This window comes from Trachurus trachurus, assembly GCF_905171665.1.
Source record: "Trachurus trachurus genome assembly, chromosome: 14".
In the NCBI taxonomy this organism is placed as follows: Eukaryota; Metazoa; Chordata; class Actinopteri; order Carangiformes; family Carangidae; genus Trachurus; species Trachurus trachurus.
In genome coordinates, this window is record NC_139903.1 from 30,733,284 (window position 1) to 30,749,223 (window position 15,940).

Below are 15,940 nucleotides of genomic sequence, written 5' to 3' on the forward strand. Positions count from 1 at the left end.
GTCCTCCTGGCCGCGGGCAGCCCTCCTCCCTCCCTGCCCACGGTTGTTTACTAGCAGCGGGGAAATCTCGGAGGGTTTTACCCACCTAGCAGTCACATCCAGGCGGCTCGCGGCTCGTCGACATGCCGCCCTAGCTCCGCTCCGCTCCGCCGCGGCTCCCCCTCGGCTCCGCTGACCGGCCTGAGTCGGAGAGCTGCGGACGTTTTCACCGCGACATTAACGGGAAAGTTGGTGGGAAAAACAAAAGTGGCCTAAAAACTAGTTTGACTGCGCCTGAAGGAAGGCAGGACCTTCCTCTTCCTCCTCAGCCCTTCTTCTCCTCCGCTCCCACTTTAACCTCTTGGCTGCGGCGGAGCGACGGAGGGTCGTCGTCCGCTGGAACGGCGGCGACGCTGGGCCGGAGCTCCCAGTACGGAACGTAAACTAAGATAGCCTATTAGTTAACACACTTTTTTTTTTTTTTTAGTCATACTATATTTAAAGACCAACAATAAAGCTGCTTCACTTCCTGTGGCTTTTATAAAGTTCAAGTTGTGCGTTCAAACGAGGTCGTTCCCCCTAAGCGTAACTGTCCAATTTTTAACATAATATGAAGAGTTCATAAGCAGATAATGAGCTGATCGGCTTTGTAATTATTCTTTGTATTGTGTTGTTTTCAATAAAACTTTTATTTTTTTGAGATATGTCTGTTTTGTTACATCTCAAAGTCACTCAACTTTGGTTTGACTGATATCACCTTATAATAAAAAATAAAAAATGAAGATTCTAGAATTTTTTTTCAAATATTTATAAATAAGTAAATGACACAAACACTACCAACAAGCATAATACCCCCCCAAAAAAGAAATAAAAAAAACAAAACAAAAACACACACACTGTCACAGCTACTTTTGTGTGCATTATTGCATATGGATACCATCAGCAAACACAGAGATATGCGTCCCTACAGACACAACATGACAACAAAAAGATACCAAACCACAGTGCCTCAGTCTTGACTTGGAGGGGCAGGGGGGTGGGGGTCCTCCTCAGGAGGGTGGGGGCCTTTTATAGGTATGTCTGTCCAGGGGGTCTGTACGTGTCTGTCCTTGGCTGTTGTGTTTACTTTTCACTAAGATTTTTTTCATATTAGAATAGGTAATGTTGCTTATCAGTGTTTTTATTTATTTATTTTATTTCAGTGAATACGCTCTTATTGTTTGTTTTCTACAGGTAGGCTACAGTTGATTATAGTTTAGAATGGGGATCTAAAGTCTGAAGTCAGTGACTGTGACAGAAAACATAAACAAACGTCTTTCAGAAACAGAGCGTGTTCAAATCTGTGTGGAGGTAGTGAAGGGGTTAAAGGCCGAGCCTTCTGGTGTCCTGTTTCACCACTTTTTTGGAGACTACTAAAAGCAGATGGAGGATTTGGGGGGATTCACAACAACAAAGGAAGCACCACAGCATTCCGACATCATTCCAACATTGTTCCCATAATGTAGCGTTGGCTGATCACTGTCAGTTCTGTCTTCCATGATGTTCTCATTGTGGTGTGGTTCATATTTTTATTTTTAGGCTACTTGTAATTTCTCAGCTGCAGAACATGACAGTCATCTTGGTGTTGTAACTTTATTATTACAGTGGGGAAAGGGGGAGTGGCATCAATTGATAGAACATTAATCTACAATTATTATTTTAACTTTTCCATCGTATTTTTAATCTTTTGTTTTGATTAAATTTAATTTATGGAAAATGTAACTGAATGAAAAATATGTTTGAACTGCCCTCTCTATGTCTATTGTTGCAGTTGTTGTGCAGACCTTTGATGTTGTGTTTTTTGTGTGGTTGTTTTGTGTCATTTTCTGTTGTATCTTTGTGTCTCTTCCAGGTTGGTTCACTGTAGCTTGTCAACTGACTTTCTGCCTGACAGACTCATTCAGTAGGTGTTCTGAGAGGCTTTATGCATTTTTGCAAAAAAAAAAAAAAAAAATACAACTTAGAAATAGGATTCAATAAGAAAAGAATTACATGATATAAACATGAATGATAAAAAATCTAATCCCCGTTATGGACACTGTGAGAACCACAATTTAAACTGTATAAAAGTTGACTTGACTGTCTCTACCCAGTCTGTGGGCTGCAGTTGTCTCTCTGGCCAGACGGTGGCGCTGTTTTCACAGTTGGTGAACTACCTCTATTTGGTGAAGGACTATGTTGTAAAAAAATCTTTCAAACTGTTAAGTTTCGGGGAGTCCGAGCCTCCCACTGAGCCCGCTCGGATAGTTTCGGGACCTTGTGACGAACCGAGTCTCCTTGCGGACGGGGGCCGGTCCGGCTTGGACCGAGCCAGAGCCAGAGCAGCTGCTCAGCGGTTTTCTGATCTCTTGACTGGAGCTTTTTTACTGCAAACCAAGTTAGCTCAACAGCTAATCCCAAAAGTCACGTCACCTGTGCGGACTTCAATTAAAAGTTTCTTCGCTGAGCGGGAACCGCCGAGTGAGTTTTAATAGTTTGTAGTTTACCAAACTTTGTGTCGAGTGTTTTTGCGCGGGGGTCGTGTTTTAAGTCGCTTTCACGGAGCCGTTAAATTCGGGTTCGAGACTGTGACGAGTGGAGCCCAGCTGCGGCCCTTAAATGTCGCTCAGATCCGCGGTCAAACTCGGATAAGGTCTTTTATCGGGGGGAGATGCGGTAGAGGGTGGGCAGCCTCGGTGTTCAGCCCGCTGACTAGGCGACTCTGGGTTCGCTGGTTGTGAGGCCTGCGGGTCGGGCTTCCACCGGGCTCGAGTAGAACCGGACGCCGCCGTCAGACGGTCGGAGGCCGGCTACCTACGCCGCCGCTGCCGGGGCTGTGAACCAAGGTATGGAACGGATGGAGGTGGACCAGTGCGCAGGCGCAGCTGGCGGGACAGGAGGCGGGGCTCTCCGCAGGTCGAACAGCGCCCCCATGATCACTGGTGTCAGGTCAGTGGTACTACACCTAAATGTGCACCACCGAATTCCAGTATAACATTCATAACATACTTTCCTCGTCTACAGGAAACTCAACACATCTCATTACAGGCATTTTATTAATACACAAGGGCCTCTCTGTAATTCGGCACCGTTTGAATACACCAAGCAGTGATCAATGAAATAAACCAAAACTTCTGAGTAAAGAGTAACATTTGAAGAAAGGCTTGTTTTTATTAGGCCTAATGCTTTTCTAAAATTTAGATTTCTAAAATGTTTGCTGTTTAATTCTTTTGTTTCTCACATTTAATTGTGTAGTGCATGTATTTGAGATTTGGAACATAATGAGTTGTGATCACAATGGATTATGTTGTTGTTGTGCTTTTGAACTCAGATGTTTGTCCACAAACCAGTCTGTGTCCGACTGATTAAGAGCTGCAACAATCAGATGATTGATCATGCGTTCATTAGAAGAATTATCTGCTAATATTTTATAATGAGTTAATAGTTTGAGTAATTTTGAGATTACATGGATCATGAAAACATTGCTGATGGGAGAAAATACTCGGGGTAATGAATGAATGAGCTGAGTCCAGCAGCACAACTCAGGTCTGTGTTGTCTCTGCTCTCTTTCTCCGTCTGTCTGTGAACGCGTCCATGTCCCTCTCTCTCTCTCAGTGACGGGATGACGGTCTTCAGTCCCGTGTCCTCGGCTCGATACAGACGCAGCAGTGTGTCCATCAACCCCAGCTGTCCATCACAGGTCAGTGTGTGTGTAGCTCCTAGTCCAACGTCCATCAGGTTAAAGGGATAGTTCACCCAAAATTCAAATTTCACTCATCATCTACTCACCCTCATGTCGACTAGGAGCTGCTCCGTTCTCTGAGTTACGGGGGGGCGGGGGGGGGGGGGGGTCCGCGCAGCAGTATTTGTCCATATAATGGTTGTGAATGGTGCTCACTTTTCTTCACCCAAAAAGACACACCAAAAAACATCCAAATACCTCCATGCTGCTCGTCTGTAATGTCCCTCTTGTATTGAAGCCCCGACATGAGAACTTGTTCCGAAAAAAAATTAAATAAGTCTATATTTTAAGCTTGTTTGTAGCGGAAGCTCCCAGTGTGATTTGCACTGACCGGCAGAACAATTTCTCATGTCGGGGCTTCAATACCAGAGGGACATTACAGACGAGCAGTATGGAGGTATTTGGATGTTTTTTGGTGTGTCTTTTTGGGTGAAGAAAAGTGAGCACCATTCACAACCATTATATGGACAAATATTGCTACGTGGACCCCCCCGTAACTCAGAGAAGGCACGGAGGACTCCGAAAATTCGAGTTTGAATTTTGGGTGAACTATCCCTTTAATGAGGATCAACTCAACACAGCAACCATGGCATCGTTTTCTATGAAGTAACTGGAATTGATCTGAGCGGCAGAGAGACAGGACCGCCTCCTGGTCCCCACATCAGTTATCATCATCATATCTGCTTTAGCTCCTCCCCCTGGTTACCGTCGCCGTGCTGACCGTCACTTGTCTCTCTTCCCGTCTCCCAGCTCGTCCCTCTCTCTCCCTTCTCTCTGACCGGAGACCGACTGGACCAGAAGAGGCAGGTGAGGACAGACAAGAGGACGGGGGATAGACGGACAGGCGTCCTCCTATTCCTCCCCCTCCAAACATTTCTCTCCTCTGTTCATTCACACCATCACAGGAACGACTTCATCCCAACAGTGCATGACTCACAGTCTCACTCAGCTACACTGTCTCATGTTCACTCATTCATTTAATCTCATTTTGTTGTTGTTGTCCGTTGTGCACACAGTTTTTCTTCCACACACACACACCAGTTGATTTTGATTTTAAAATGTTGTGTCAGAGTGATGCTTAAATTTCAATATGACATTAAAGCCAGTGCTACAACTAAACCTACACCCAGCAATACACTGAGAACAAAGCAGAAAATAAAGTAAATAGATATTAAATCTATTTAAATAATAATAATAAAAAAAAACGAATTAATAAAAGAAGCATAATGAAATATTAAAGGGATACGCCAACATTTCTCTTCATGGCTTGCCTCACCCCCGAGTCCATGACAAGCAGATAGACACCATCCTTTCGACTGTGCGTGCAGTAACAAGGGAGATAGAGCCGTATCGCCCGTAATTAGCTTAGCTCAAACACTGGAAGTGCATAGGTAGTGTTAGCCTGCCTCCTACCCGATTTCATTTTAGCTCTAAACTCTGTAAATAGATCACTTTATCCACATTTTAAACATGTTTAGGATAGAAAGTAGTCGTTTAGATCAGCAGTGTCGTTAATTTGTCTAAATACCAGCTGTTTACAATTGTGTTCGGACGAATTTGGCGCTACTCAAGCTAGCCGTTGTGACCAACGCACTTCCGGTTACTTTCACAAAATAAAACACCCGTTTCCCTTACATACAGAAAACCATGACGATAGAATCTGTGCTTTTACTTTGAAACAGGAAGCTAACCTACCCTTGATGTAGCTAGCTTGAACCAAAATTAACCATCTTTGCTTGATCCCTCCGTTTTGACCGATTGTCCCGTTAGCGACATTTGACCGCTCAAGATGCCTTACCGGAGAGTTTTGTCAGCTCTGAGACGAAGATCGGCCGGTCGGTTTCCGTTAAGAGTTGCTGAAGAGTTTCTCTGATGACTTTAGGTGGAGGCAGGCTAACACTACCTATACACTTCCAGCGTTTGAGCTAAGCTAATAGAGCCTGTATCGCCCTTGTTATTACTGCACGCACAGACGAAAGGATGGTGTCCCTCTGCTTGTCATGGACTCGGGAGTGAGGCAAGACACGAAAAAAAAAAAGTTGGCGTATCCCTTTAAGGAGGGTGTCCTCCAACATACTGAAGTTAATTAATCTGATTTTTTTTAATTTTATGTAAAATGATGTGCATTGAATTTGAGCTTTAACATTTATCCAAGTCACAGTCAGACACAAACATGAAGTTCACACTTTGTCGTCTAGATTCATCTAAAAACATCTCAAGTTTCTAATTTCTCTGGTGATAAATTAGAGTAACTAACTTATTTTTTATTGTATGTCGTCATGGCAACTGATAACAGCGGTTTATGTCTTTGTGTTGGGAACAGGAGGAGAACATGGAGATGACCCTCAGAGGGAGTCTGCAGAGGCTCAGGTACCCCCACCCCCACTGTTACCCCCACCCCCCCCCCAACTTCACCACCAGTCTCACTAACTCTCTCTCCCCCTCCCCTCCCCCAGTGCTTCCAGTCTGATCCCAGTTCCTCCAGTCAGCCATTGGCACGACCACACATCAGTGGTAAGCGTCTACTGCTGCGCTCTTATTGTGAAGGTTTGCTCTTGTTGCTTCCTGTGGAGTCTTCGGTTCAGACTGATGGACTCTGTCCCCCCTCCTCTCCCTCCTCCTCTTCTTCCTCAGTGGTTCCAGTCGCAGGACAGCGGCGTCACACCCAACTCCTCCCCCAGCCCCACACGGAGGTTCAGGTACTGGTACAGAGACAGAGACAACCTGGTTCTGATCTGGGTTCAGCCGCTTGTTTTCTCACACCTGTTCTCTGACCCACAGACCAGCGGTCAGCGGCACGGTGCGGTGGCCGGCGCTCACACCGCTCAAGAGGAAAGGTAGGAACGCTGCTCCAACACTCACTCAGCATGGAGGCGGGGCCAGTGGCTGACGCCTCCTTTCATTGGTCACTTACCAGTGTCCCCCTCATCTTCTGTTCTTCTTCCTTTCCTCTGTATTCTTTTTCTCCTCCTCTTCTGTCTTCTTTTTTCCTCTGTATTCTTTTTCTTTTCCTTATGTCTTCTTCTCCTCTCTTCTCTTCTTCTTTTCCTCTGTATTCTTTTTCTTATCTTCCTCCTCCTCTGTCTTCTTCTCCTCTATTCTCTTCTTTTCCTCTGTTCTTTTCTTCTATATTATTTTTATTCTCCTCCTTATCCTACACTGTCTTCTTCTCTCTTCTCTTCTTCTTTTCCTCTGTATTCTTTTTCTTCCCCTCCTCCTCTGTCTTCTTCTCCTCTGTTCTTTTCTTCTTTTCATCTGTATTATTTTTCTTCTCCTCCTTATCCTACACTGTCTTCTTCTCCTCTCTTCTCTTCTTTTCATCTGTATTATTTTTCTTCTCCTGTCTTTTTCTCCTCTGTATTCTTTTTCTTTTCTTCCTCCTCCTCTGTCTTCTTATTTTTCCTCTATTGTCTTCTCCTCTGTCTTCCTCTTCTTTTCCTCTGTATCCCTCTTCTTCTCTGTCCTCTTCTTTGTTGGATGTTATGTCTGGATGTTGACCAATCACAGCATCAGCTGCTGGCTCCGCCTCCAAAGTCTCAACAGTCGTCACGTCTTCATGTTGCAACCATTTGTTAAAACTGAAGTTTGACCTGATTTCTGTCTGAATCTGTGTACCTTGGTCTCAGGGGGAGTGGAGTCTGATGGACCCCCGAAGAAGCTTTTTGTTGCCGGGGTAACAGACCCCGCCCACCGCAGCAGCTACACAGTCAGGTGAGGATCAGCTCAGATGCACACACTCAGTCGTGTCAAAGAATATATGTGTGGCGGCCTGGGAAAACCCGTCAGAAGTCGCTGATGTTCTATTGTGGCAAATAGCCAAAATAGGTGGAAAAGTACTATTGCCACGATTTTGATATTTTGTGTGATTCTGGTACTTTGAACTCCCTACTACATCGTGGTGAATAAATATTTTAAGAAAACAAAACGGAAAGTAGTTACTTTTATGTTTTTGTGGCGAGTAAAGCGTTTCATTTTCTGCAGCAGCAGCGCTAGAGACTGGTCCGTTGTTATTGTAGAGGTAACATTCAAGGACCCTTGGAAAGCAGAAAACCACACGATTGAGATACAGTTTACAGCTCATCTCTATCATAAACGGTTCAGAAGTTGTTTAATGTTTTGTAAAACATTCGTCTTTAGAGGGTTAAAACAGCAACGTTCTATTTAAAGCCATTTTTCTCACTTTTCAGTTTTTTGGTCATAATAGATTAAAATGCCCATCACTTTTGGTCTGAAAGGGCTATCTCAGTTATTCAAACAGTTTTGAATGGCTGAAAACTTCTAGTTTATGGAAATATAAAAAAATGAAAATGTCAAAATCCCACCATGTGAACGGTTTTCCCAGGCCACCACACAAATCAAAAATCAATGAATCAATGATTGACGTTCACCCCCCTCTTCTCCCATCCCTCCCCAGTGTCTCCCAGTCTACAGCCGACTCTCCACCAGCTGGAGGTGTCAGTCCTCAGTCCAGCCCCCTCTCCCTCTCCCCTCCCCCCTCCTTCACCCCCTTCAGCTCCCATCAGCACCCTGGACACTAACCCCCCCCCAACCTCAGACTCCGGACCCTGTCACTGTGTGAGCAGGCCAGCGTCTCCAGAGGCCCAGCGGAACCTGGACGACCCTCGACCCCCCTCCCCCTCCCCCCACATTGCACCTTATTTCTGTTTGACCCGCCTTCACTTCCTGTGGCCGTGTGATGGACGGGTGATTGACAGGTTTTTGGACACTTGGACAGTTTGTTTGCGGCCCTAATGGACTCTTCCACACCAGTCGCTCCTCAGTTAATCCCAGCTCAGCCGTCGGAGGCTTCAGGAGGTTCAGGAGACCCCCCCCCACCCCTCACCCCTCACCCCCCCCTCACCCCAATCGCACTTAAAGCAGTGACATTGCGAGTTTTGGAGGAACCTTTAGAGAAGCTGAAGACACGCTGGTTGTGTCATCTAGCTTCCGCACGGAGGGAAAACCCGAATCAGACTCGAGAGTAAAACTTGTTTCCATGGTGACTGTCACAGCGAATGAGGACAAACGAACAAAGAGTGACCTCTTAACGTTCATACGTCTGATTCCTCTGCTGCGTCAGGACGGGACGACCAGCCTGGGACCAGGTGGAGTCAGCTCCAGCTCTTTGGATGTTCCGTGTTAAGTCTTGTGTTGTAATCAAGACAATGAATCTGAACTGTCTCCAATGAGTCAAAGCACTTGGAGGAATGGAGGCTCCGCCCACATGACTACTTCCTGTGTTTTAAAGGGATACGCCAACAATTGTTTCCCCCGTGTCTTGCCTCACTCCCGAGTCCATGACCAGCAGATAGACACCATCCTTTCGACTGTGCGTGCAGTAACAAGGGAGATACGGGCAGAGCTGGCGCACCGCTAATTAGCTTAGCTCAAACGCTGGAAGTGCATAGGTAGTGTTAGCCTGCCTACTACCCGAGCCGAAATCAGCAGTCCGAAGCTGATTTCATTTTAGTTCTAAACTCACTAACATTTCAAACATTTTTAGGTGAGAAAGTAGCCGTTTAGATCAGCAGTGTGTCGTTAATTTGTCTAAATACCAGCTGTTTACAATTTTGTTCGGACGAATTTGGCGCTATACTCAAGCTAGCCGTTGTGACCAACGCACTTCCGGTTACTTTCACAAAATAAAACACCTGTTTCCCTTTACATACAGAAAACCATGACGATAGAATTTGTGCTTTTACTTTGAAATAGGAAGCTAGCGTTCCAGCATTTGAGCTAAGCTAATTAGCGGTGCGCCAGCTCTGCCTGTATTTCCCTCGTTACTGCACGCACAGTCGAAAGGATGGTGTCTATCTGCTTGTCATGGACTCGGGAGTGAGGCAAGAGACGAAAAAAAAAAATGTTGACGTATCCCTTTAAACTTGCTACCTGCTGTGTTTTTCTCTGTCCACCCCCAAGGTTCGAAAACACTTCATTTCGACCTTGTTTTTAAAAACACTGGGGGTGTGTTGTCGAAAAACCAACTCCTTTTTTGTAAAGGAAGACGTAGACATCCAAGATGGCTCCTAAACTTCTTCCTGTTTACGCACACTTTGTGGTTGTCCAGGTGTGTGTGTGTTCATGTGGATCCAGATCACTTTTGTTTTAAAAATGAAGACGTAGTGCTGTGGGCGGAGCCTGGACTCTGCTCCTTCTCCAGGACCATCAGTCGAGGTCCTCCTTCCTCCTGAGTCAGGAGGAACATCTGGACTTCTCCGCATCATATCACTTCCACCTTCAGACGCCATCTTGGACTCTCAGTGTAAAAAAATGAAAACAAAACAAAGAAACGTGAGAATCCAGTGAAACTGTAAAAAAAAGTCTTTGTCCGAACCCAAAGTCACCGATCGTTTGAGTCCAAACCAGATGTTCACACGTGGACGTCGGCTTCAGACACCGAGGCTGGAGTTTTTTTTTTTTGTATTTTAAGGAATCGTCGTCGTTGGATTCTCTCGAGGAAACCTGACAGACTCAGGTTGTCGGCTTGTTCCGGTTCCGACGAGACCGTGACGTCCCGACTCCTGGTCGGCAGCGGAACGAAGAATGTGAATAATGACGGTGGGAGCGGCTGGTTGGCGCTCGCTCCTCCACGGCCTGCAGCATTTTGATTGTACAGATTGAACCTGAAGCAGCCACGCTCTCTCCGCTCTATCGCTCTCCTGCTTCCTTCCTTCTTTCCTTCTTTCCTTCCTACTCTTCTTGAATGTCTTCTGATTGGTTAAAAACAGCTCCCACCTGCTCTCAAAACGGATGTTAGCAGCTCCACTTCCCTTTTTATATGTAAGAATTTGCCCGTTACAGTCAGTGGTAATCTGAGGCTCCGCCCCCATGACGTTTGCTTTTGCTTTGAAACCAATTTACTTTTTGCGTTTTTTGCGCCACAGAAACGGAGACTCTCAGAAATGCAGCTGGGGAAGTTTAAAAAAAAAACAACAACCTGAAACTAGGGTTGTGTAGCAGTGTGGACGGACACACACTTTGGAGACCTTTGGAAACAATGATGTCACAGCTTACAAGGTGGCTCCTGATTGGCTCTTCCTCAGCTGTGACTGACTTGATCTCAAGTGTTTCCTGACCTTGTTGTCACGGTCTACTTCCTGTTTTACTGCACACGCTCGGTGTCGGCGGTCACTTGAAGGGGGCGTGGCCTCGACACCTTTGATTAACTTCTGCTTTCATCACAACGGGACTCTCTCTGGACAGTCGTGAAGTGTCGAGTTCAAGTTAAAATTGCACAACGGTGACGAACACGCTTCGGGAATCAGTTCCTTTTGCACGTATCTCCCGGATGTCGTCACGGTAGGTCCACGTTTTGATGGTTTCATTCCAAACTGAGGCGGTGGTGACCCCGGGGCAGATGGGATCAGCTCCGTCGAGTCCAGCCGCTCCTCAGCTCTCAGTGTTTGTACGCGATATTTTTTTCCCCAGGATGGTAGGGGAAGGTCCCGCCTTTTTCGCCTCTGATTGGCTAGAAGGGCTCTCTCATGCAGGCAGGCAGGCTGTCAGCAATCTACCAGTGTGATAAGGGCCATAATGCAGATCCAGGCCTATCTATCTGGACTCTCTCTACTTATCTGGCCTGTCTAGCCTCTACCTGGTCTTTTTACTAAACTTAACCAACTCCTTTCGTCATTGCCTAAACCCAACCAATGGCACAATTGCACTTCTCACTCAAACTCAAAGTGTAAACCTGGAATATAAATTTAAAAAAATAACTGTATCGGAACGTGAAACCAACTGGGATTGAACTCGAGTCTGCCGCACCGCAGGCGAAAATGCAAACCGCTACGCCAAGGCATCACTGACAGTGTCATTCTAGGTTTATACCTATTTCAGTTTACTCGCAGTACTGTTGTGAGATGACGCGGCCAAATCAAACAACCAATCAGAGGAGAGCTCATCTAGCCAATCAGGGGCGAAAAAGGCGGGACCTTCCCCTACCATCCTGGGGAAAAAAAATATTGCGTGTTTGTACAGTCGCGTCCTATCGATCTTTGTCGCCGTGCCTACAGATGTTTGTCACGCGGGGGGGCGGAGCCACAGGAGACTAGATTAAACGACTTCAATCACCTGACCCGTCACCTGTGACATGTTTGTACATAGAATCTGTACTAAGCTGTTTTTATGATGGTGACCCCTCCTACCCAATGACGAGGCCGGGGGGGGGGCGGCAATGTCGCTCCCAGTGACGTGACGTCATGTTTTTATGGTATGGACTCGTCACTCCGTCACGTTCTGCTGCTTCACTTCTGACTTGTTACGTCTCAGTGTCGGTCACTGTCCTCTTCACCAGACCAGGAACAGCTCCAACATCCTTTTTGATTTCTTTTCCTTTTGTTTTTCGTGTCTGAGCAGAAGACCGCTAGCATCACACAGCGCTACAGTCAGTAGCCGTGATGGACACTTTGTTGTGACGCCTCCCTGATGACAGTCTCCCGACCAAGACACAGCAAGAATTATACCACTGGGATCATTTAAAGGGATAGTCAACATTTTGGCAAATTAGCCTATTGCCATAACCCCTATAGGTTTAGCAGTAGGTTCATTACCTTTAATTGTCAGTGCAAGCTGTTTTTAGAACGGCGGAGCAGAAACTTGAGTTGCGCAGCTAATGTGCAATGGAGGCACACGGTATTTCCATGTTTCCCTCATCAATCGAAACACAATCCAACAAGTTGTGACCTGCACATTCACCACGCTATGAGATAATGACGGATAATTATGACATTATGACACATGAAGCAAATACTCATAAGTACTTGCGCTTGCGCTTTGAAGTCACTGTGCGTTCACACCGAAAGTGCCAGGAGCGTTGCGCGGCCGGAAGTCATTCATTTTCAATGGAAGCTGGCGTTGACGGGCGTCCGTCGCATCGAGAGCGTCAAATAGAAGTTGAGAGAAGTTCAACTTTATATAAATGAGGAGCGTCGCCGTGGTGGCAACCAGTTAAAGACCGTCTCACAGCGGGAGAAATTGAGAGCGCCTGAGTGGACACATCTTCCGCGCTGCTTGAAAGTCCCGCCCCTTTGGCCGCCGGCCGCTAGAGCTTCTGCTGAAGCTACTGACACGTGTGAATGGATTGTAGTTCCAGCTACGCATCTGCCTCGAAAACAACTCAGTCTGGTAACGTTGTGTTATTATCTCATAGCGTGGTGAATGTGCAGGTCACAACTTGTCCACCAGAGCGTTTTGGAGTTGTTGGATTGTGTATTTGATGAGTTTGATGAGGGAAAGACGAAAATACAGCGCGCCGGTGCAGAGCTCACGTCTCTGCCCCACCGATCTAAAAACAGCTTGCACCAACAATTAAAGGTAATGAATCTACTCCTATGACTATATAATAGGGATTATGGCAAAATATCCCTTTATTCTGACATGGTGACCGTTGTGAAAGATTAAAAAAAATTGTGTAGTCCGAAACCGGCCTTAGCAAAACAGCAGAAAAGCAACTGGACTTGCATAGTTCCCCTTAAAGGCAGCAGAGACAGACTGATGTGTCAGTGAGCTGAGGGTCAGTGAGTCAGTGAGACGTAACAAGGAGCCACCCAATCACAGACTGCAGCTGTCAGTCGGTCTGTGTTCATGTTGAGTTTGCACAGAAGCTGAGACAGAAGCTGCTCCAGGTGGATGGACCACTTTTCACTCTCGTGCTCAAAAGAATGTTTCAAAGCCAAAAATCAGCACAACGCAAAGATTCTCTAAGTGTGATGATGAAGACCAGTGTGTGTGTGTGTGTTGTCCTGACCTGCCAAACCCCACACATCTCCCATCTTCTTCCTGTTTGCTATTAAACACCAGGGCCGTTGTATAGGGGAGAAAGGTGATGATAATTCTAGGGGCCCAGCGCCCAGTGGGGCCCATAAAAAACCCCAGTAGTCTAATCTTTGTATGACTGATTTATTCTGCGTAAAACCCTGACTAATACTCATAGTACACTGTAAAAACTCAACATCTTTCCAAGAATAGTTGTCTTATTTCTTGTCCAAATGTCTAATTTCTAGTCAAAACTAATCTCTTTCCACTTAAAATAAGACTCATTACCTAAAAATTAACTTGTTTTTAGATAATTTTCATTTGTTTCAAACAAATTTTCACTTGAAATAAGTAGAAAAATCTGCCAGTGAAAGCAGGTTTTTTGTGCTTGTAATAAGGAAGAAAAACTTGTTGCACTATCAGATTTTTTCTACTTATTCCAAGTGAAAATCAGCTTGAAAGGAGTAAAAAAAAAAACTGTCTAAAAACAAGCTACTTTTAATATGATGTGTATTACTTTAAGTATAATGAGATTTGTTTTGACTAGAAATGACATTTTGACTAGAAATAAGACAAATATTCTTGCTAAGATACTTGAGTTTTTGCAGTGTAATGCTGCATTAGCATCAAAACAAAGAAGGCTAAATAAAAAATGATAATACATACGTAGTCTAAGAAAAAAAACTGGAAAAGTTAGGGGGAGGGGCCCACTTTAGTATTCTTTAAGGGGGCCCAGAATTCCTAGCAACGGCCCTGTTAAACACCAGTTTGTTTTATTGAAGCTGCTGATCTAAATGAGATCCAATCAGATGATGACATCTTCATGGTGTTGCCATGCCAACATCAGTGCCCCCCCCCCCCACACACACACACACCTGAAGACTGGTTTTCAACATCACGTTAAACAAACCTTAAGTTTAGACGAGCGAAACATCTGAACGAACTTGAGCTTTACCAGCAGCGATCAGACAAAGTTTAATTTATGAGCAGAGATGAAATAAGAAATAAAGAATTTCCTAACAAGAAAATAACATGAGACTTTCATGTGTCAGAAAAAAACGAGCTTATCATCATATCGCTGAATTCATTCAGACAAACAGCAGGAATTTTAATTTTTATTTAAAAATATATATTTTCTCAAAAAAAAAAAAAGTCCTGTTTTTTCTGAATCAAGAAGGTTGTTGCGTTTCCATAGTGATGTCATGTGTCAGTTGATGTGAGTCGGTGAAGGTGGAAGCTTGTGCGTGGTCGTCCTTCCTGTTCGTGTTCCTGTCGTCCACGTTGGTTCAGTATTAAAGCAACATGTCGCTCCGGCAGAGCAGTCGCTCCTCAGCACCCATAATCACTGATCAATAATCACTGATCAATAATCACTGATCACTGATCAATAACCTCAACGGTGACAACATGGAGTCAAATCAGAGGTTTCTGGCTGATTGAGTCTCCTGCCTCTCTGTAAACATCTTTGGTTTTGGACGCTGGTCGGAGAAAATGAGACGTTCGATGACGTCACGTTAACTCGGCTTCTTTCGCTTTTAAAGGGATACTTCACCCAAAATTGAAATTTTGAAAATCATTATCTCCTCCCCCTCATGTGGACTAAGGGCTGGGAGAAGTTTCAGAGTCCTCCGTGGCTTCTCTGAGTTACAGGGGGTCTCGGCGTAGCAGTGCATGTCCATATAACGGTTGCAAATGGATACCAACTGTCTTCGTAACAAAAAGACACACCAAAAAACATCCAAATACCTCCATGCTGCTCGTATGTAATGTCCGTCTTGTATTGAAGCCCCGAAATGCGAAATTTTCCCGAAAAAAAATTAAATAAGTCAATTTTTCAAGCTTGTTTGTAGCAGAAACTCTTCCTGGTCCGTCCACTTTGGACGAACCAGGGTCTGTCCTCTTCCCAGTTCGTCCAAATTTGACGAACCGGGAAGAGGAGCTTTGAGAAGCTTCCGCTACAAAACAAGCTTGAAATATAGACTTATTTAATTTTTCCGGGACAATTTCGCATTTTGGGGCTTCAATACAAGACGGACATTACATACGAGCAGCATGGAGCTTTTTGGATGTTTTTTGGTGTGTCTTTTTGTTACGAAGACAGTTGGTATCCACTTGCAACCGTTATATGGACATGCACTGCTACGCCGAGACCCCCTGTAACTCAGAGAAGCCACGGAGGACTCTGAAACTTCTCCCAGCCCTTAGTCCACATGAGGGGGAGTAGATAATGAGTGCAATTTCAATTTTGGGTGAACTATCCCTTTATGACATTTCATCCAAAACAGAGGTCAAGATTGATCAATAATGAAAACAGTCGTCAGCAGCACTTCTAAGTTTCCCAAATTGTGAAAACCAAAGTCAACCAATAGGATGTGTTCCAGATGTTTCTTCCTGCTTCCGTCTCTTCCGGTGTTAAGCCAAATGACAAGTGCTGAGCAGTGACGGCGT

The 15,940-nt window shown here is 45.1% G+C and overlaps 1 protein-coding gene across 1 annotated transcript; it reads left to right on the forward strand.

The window, feature by feature from the left end:
- Nucleotides 1–2,157: 2,157 nt before the first annotated feature.
- LOC310997465 (P2R1A-PPP2R2A-interacting phosphatase regulator 1) lies at nt 2,158–12,335 on the forward strand. The gene is made up of 9 exons (XM_083987173.1): nt 2,158–2,946; nt 3,613–3,697; nt 4,490–4,546; nt 6,063–6,109; nt 6,196–6,253; nt 6,374–6,438; nt 6,521–6,576; nt 7,366–7,450; nt 8,154–12,335. The coding sequence occupies exons 1-9, from the start codon at nt 2,846–2,848 to the stop codon at nt 8,275–8,277; spliced, it is 678 nt and encodes a 225-aa protein (XP_083843299.1). The 5' UTR covers nt 2,158–2,845; the 3' UTR covers nt 8,278–12,335.
- Nucleotides 12,336–15,940: the final 3,605 nt, after the last annotated feature.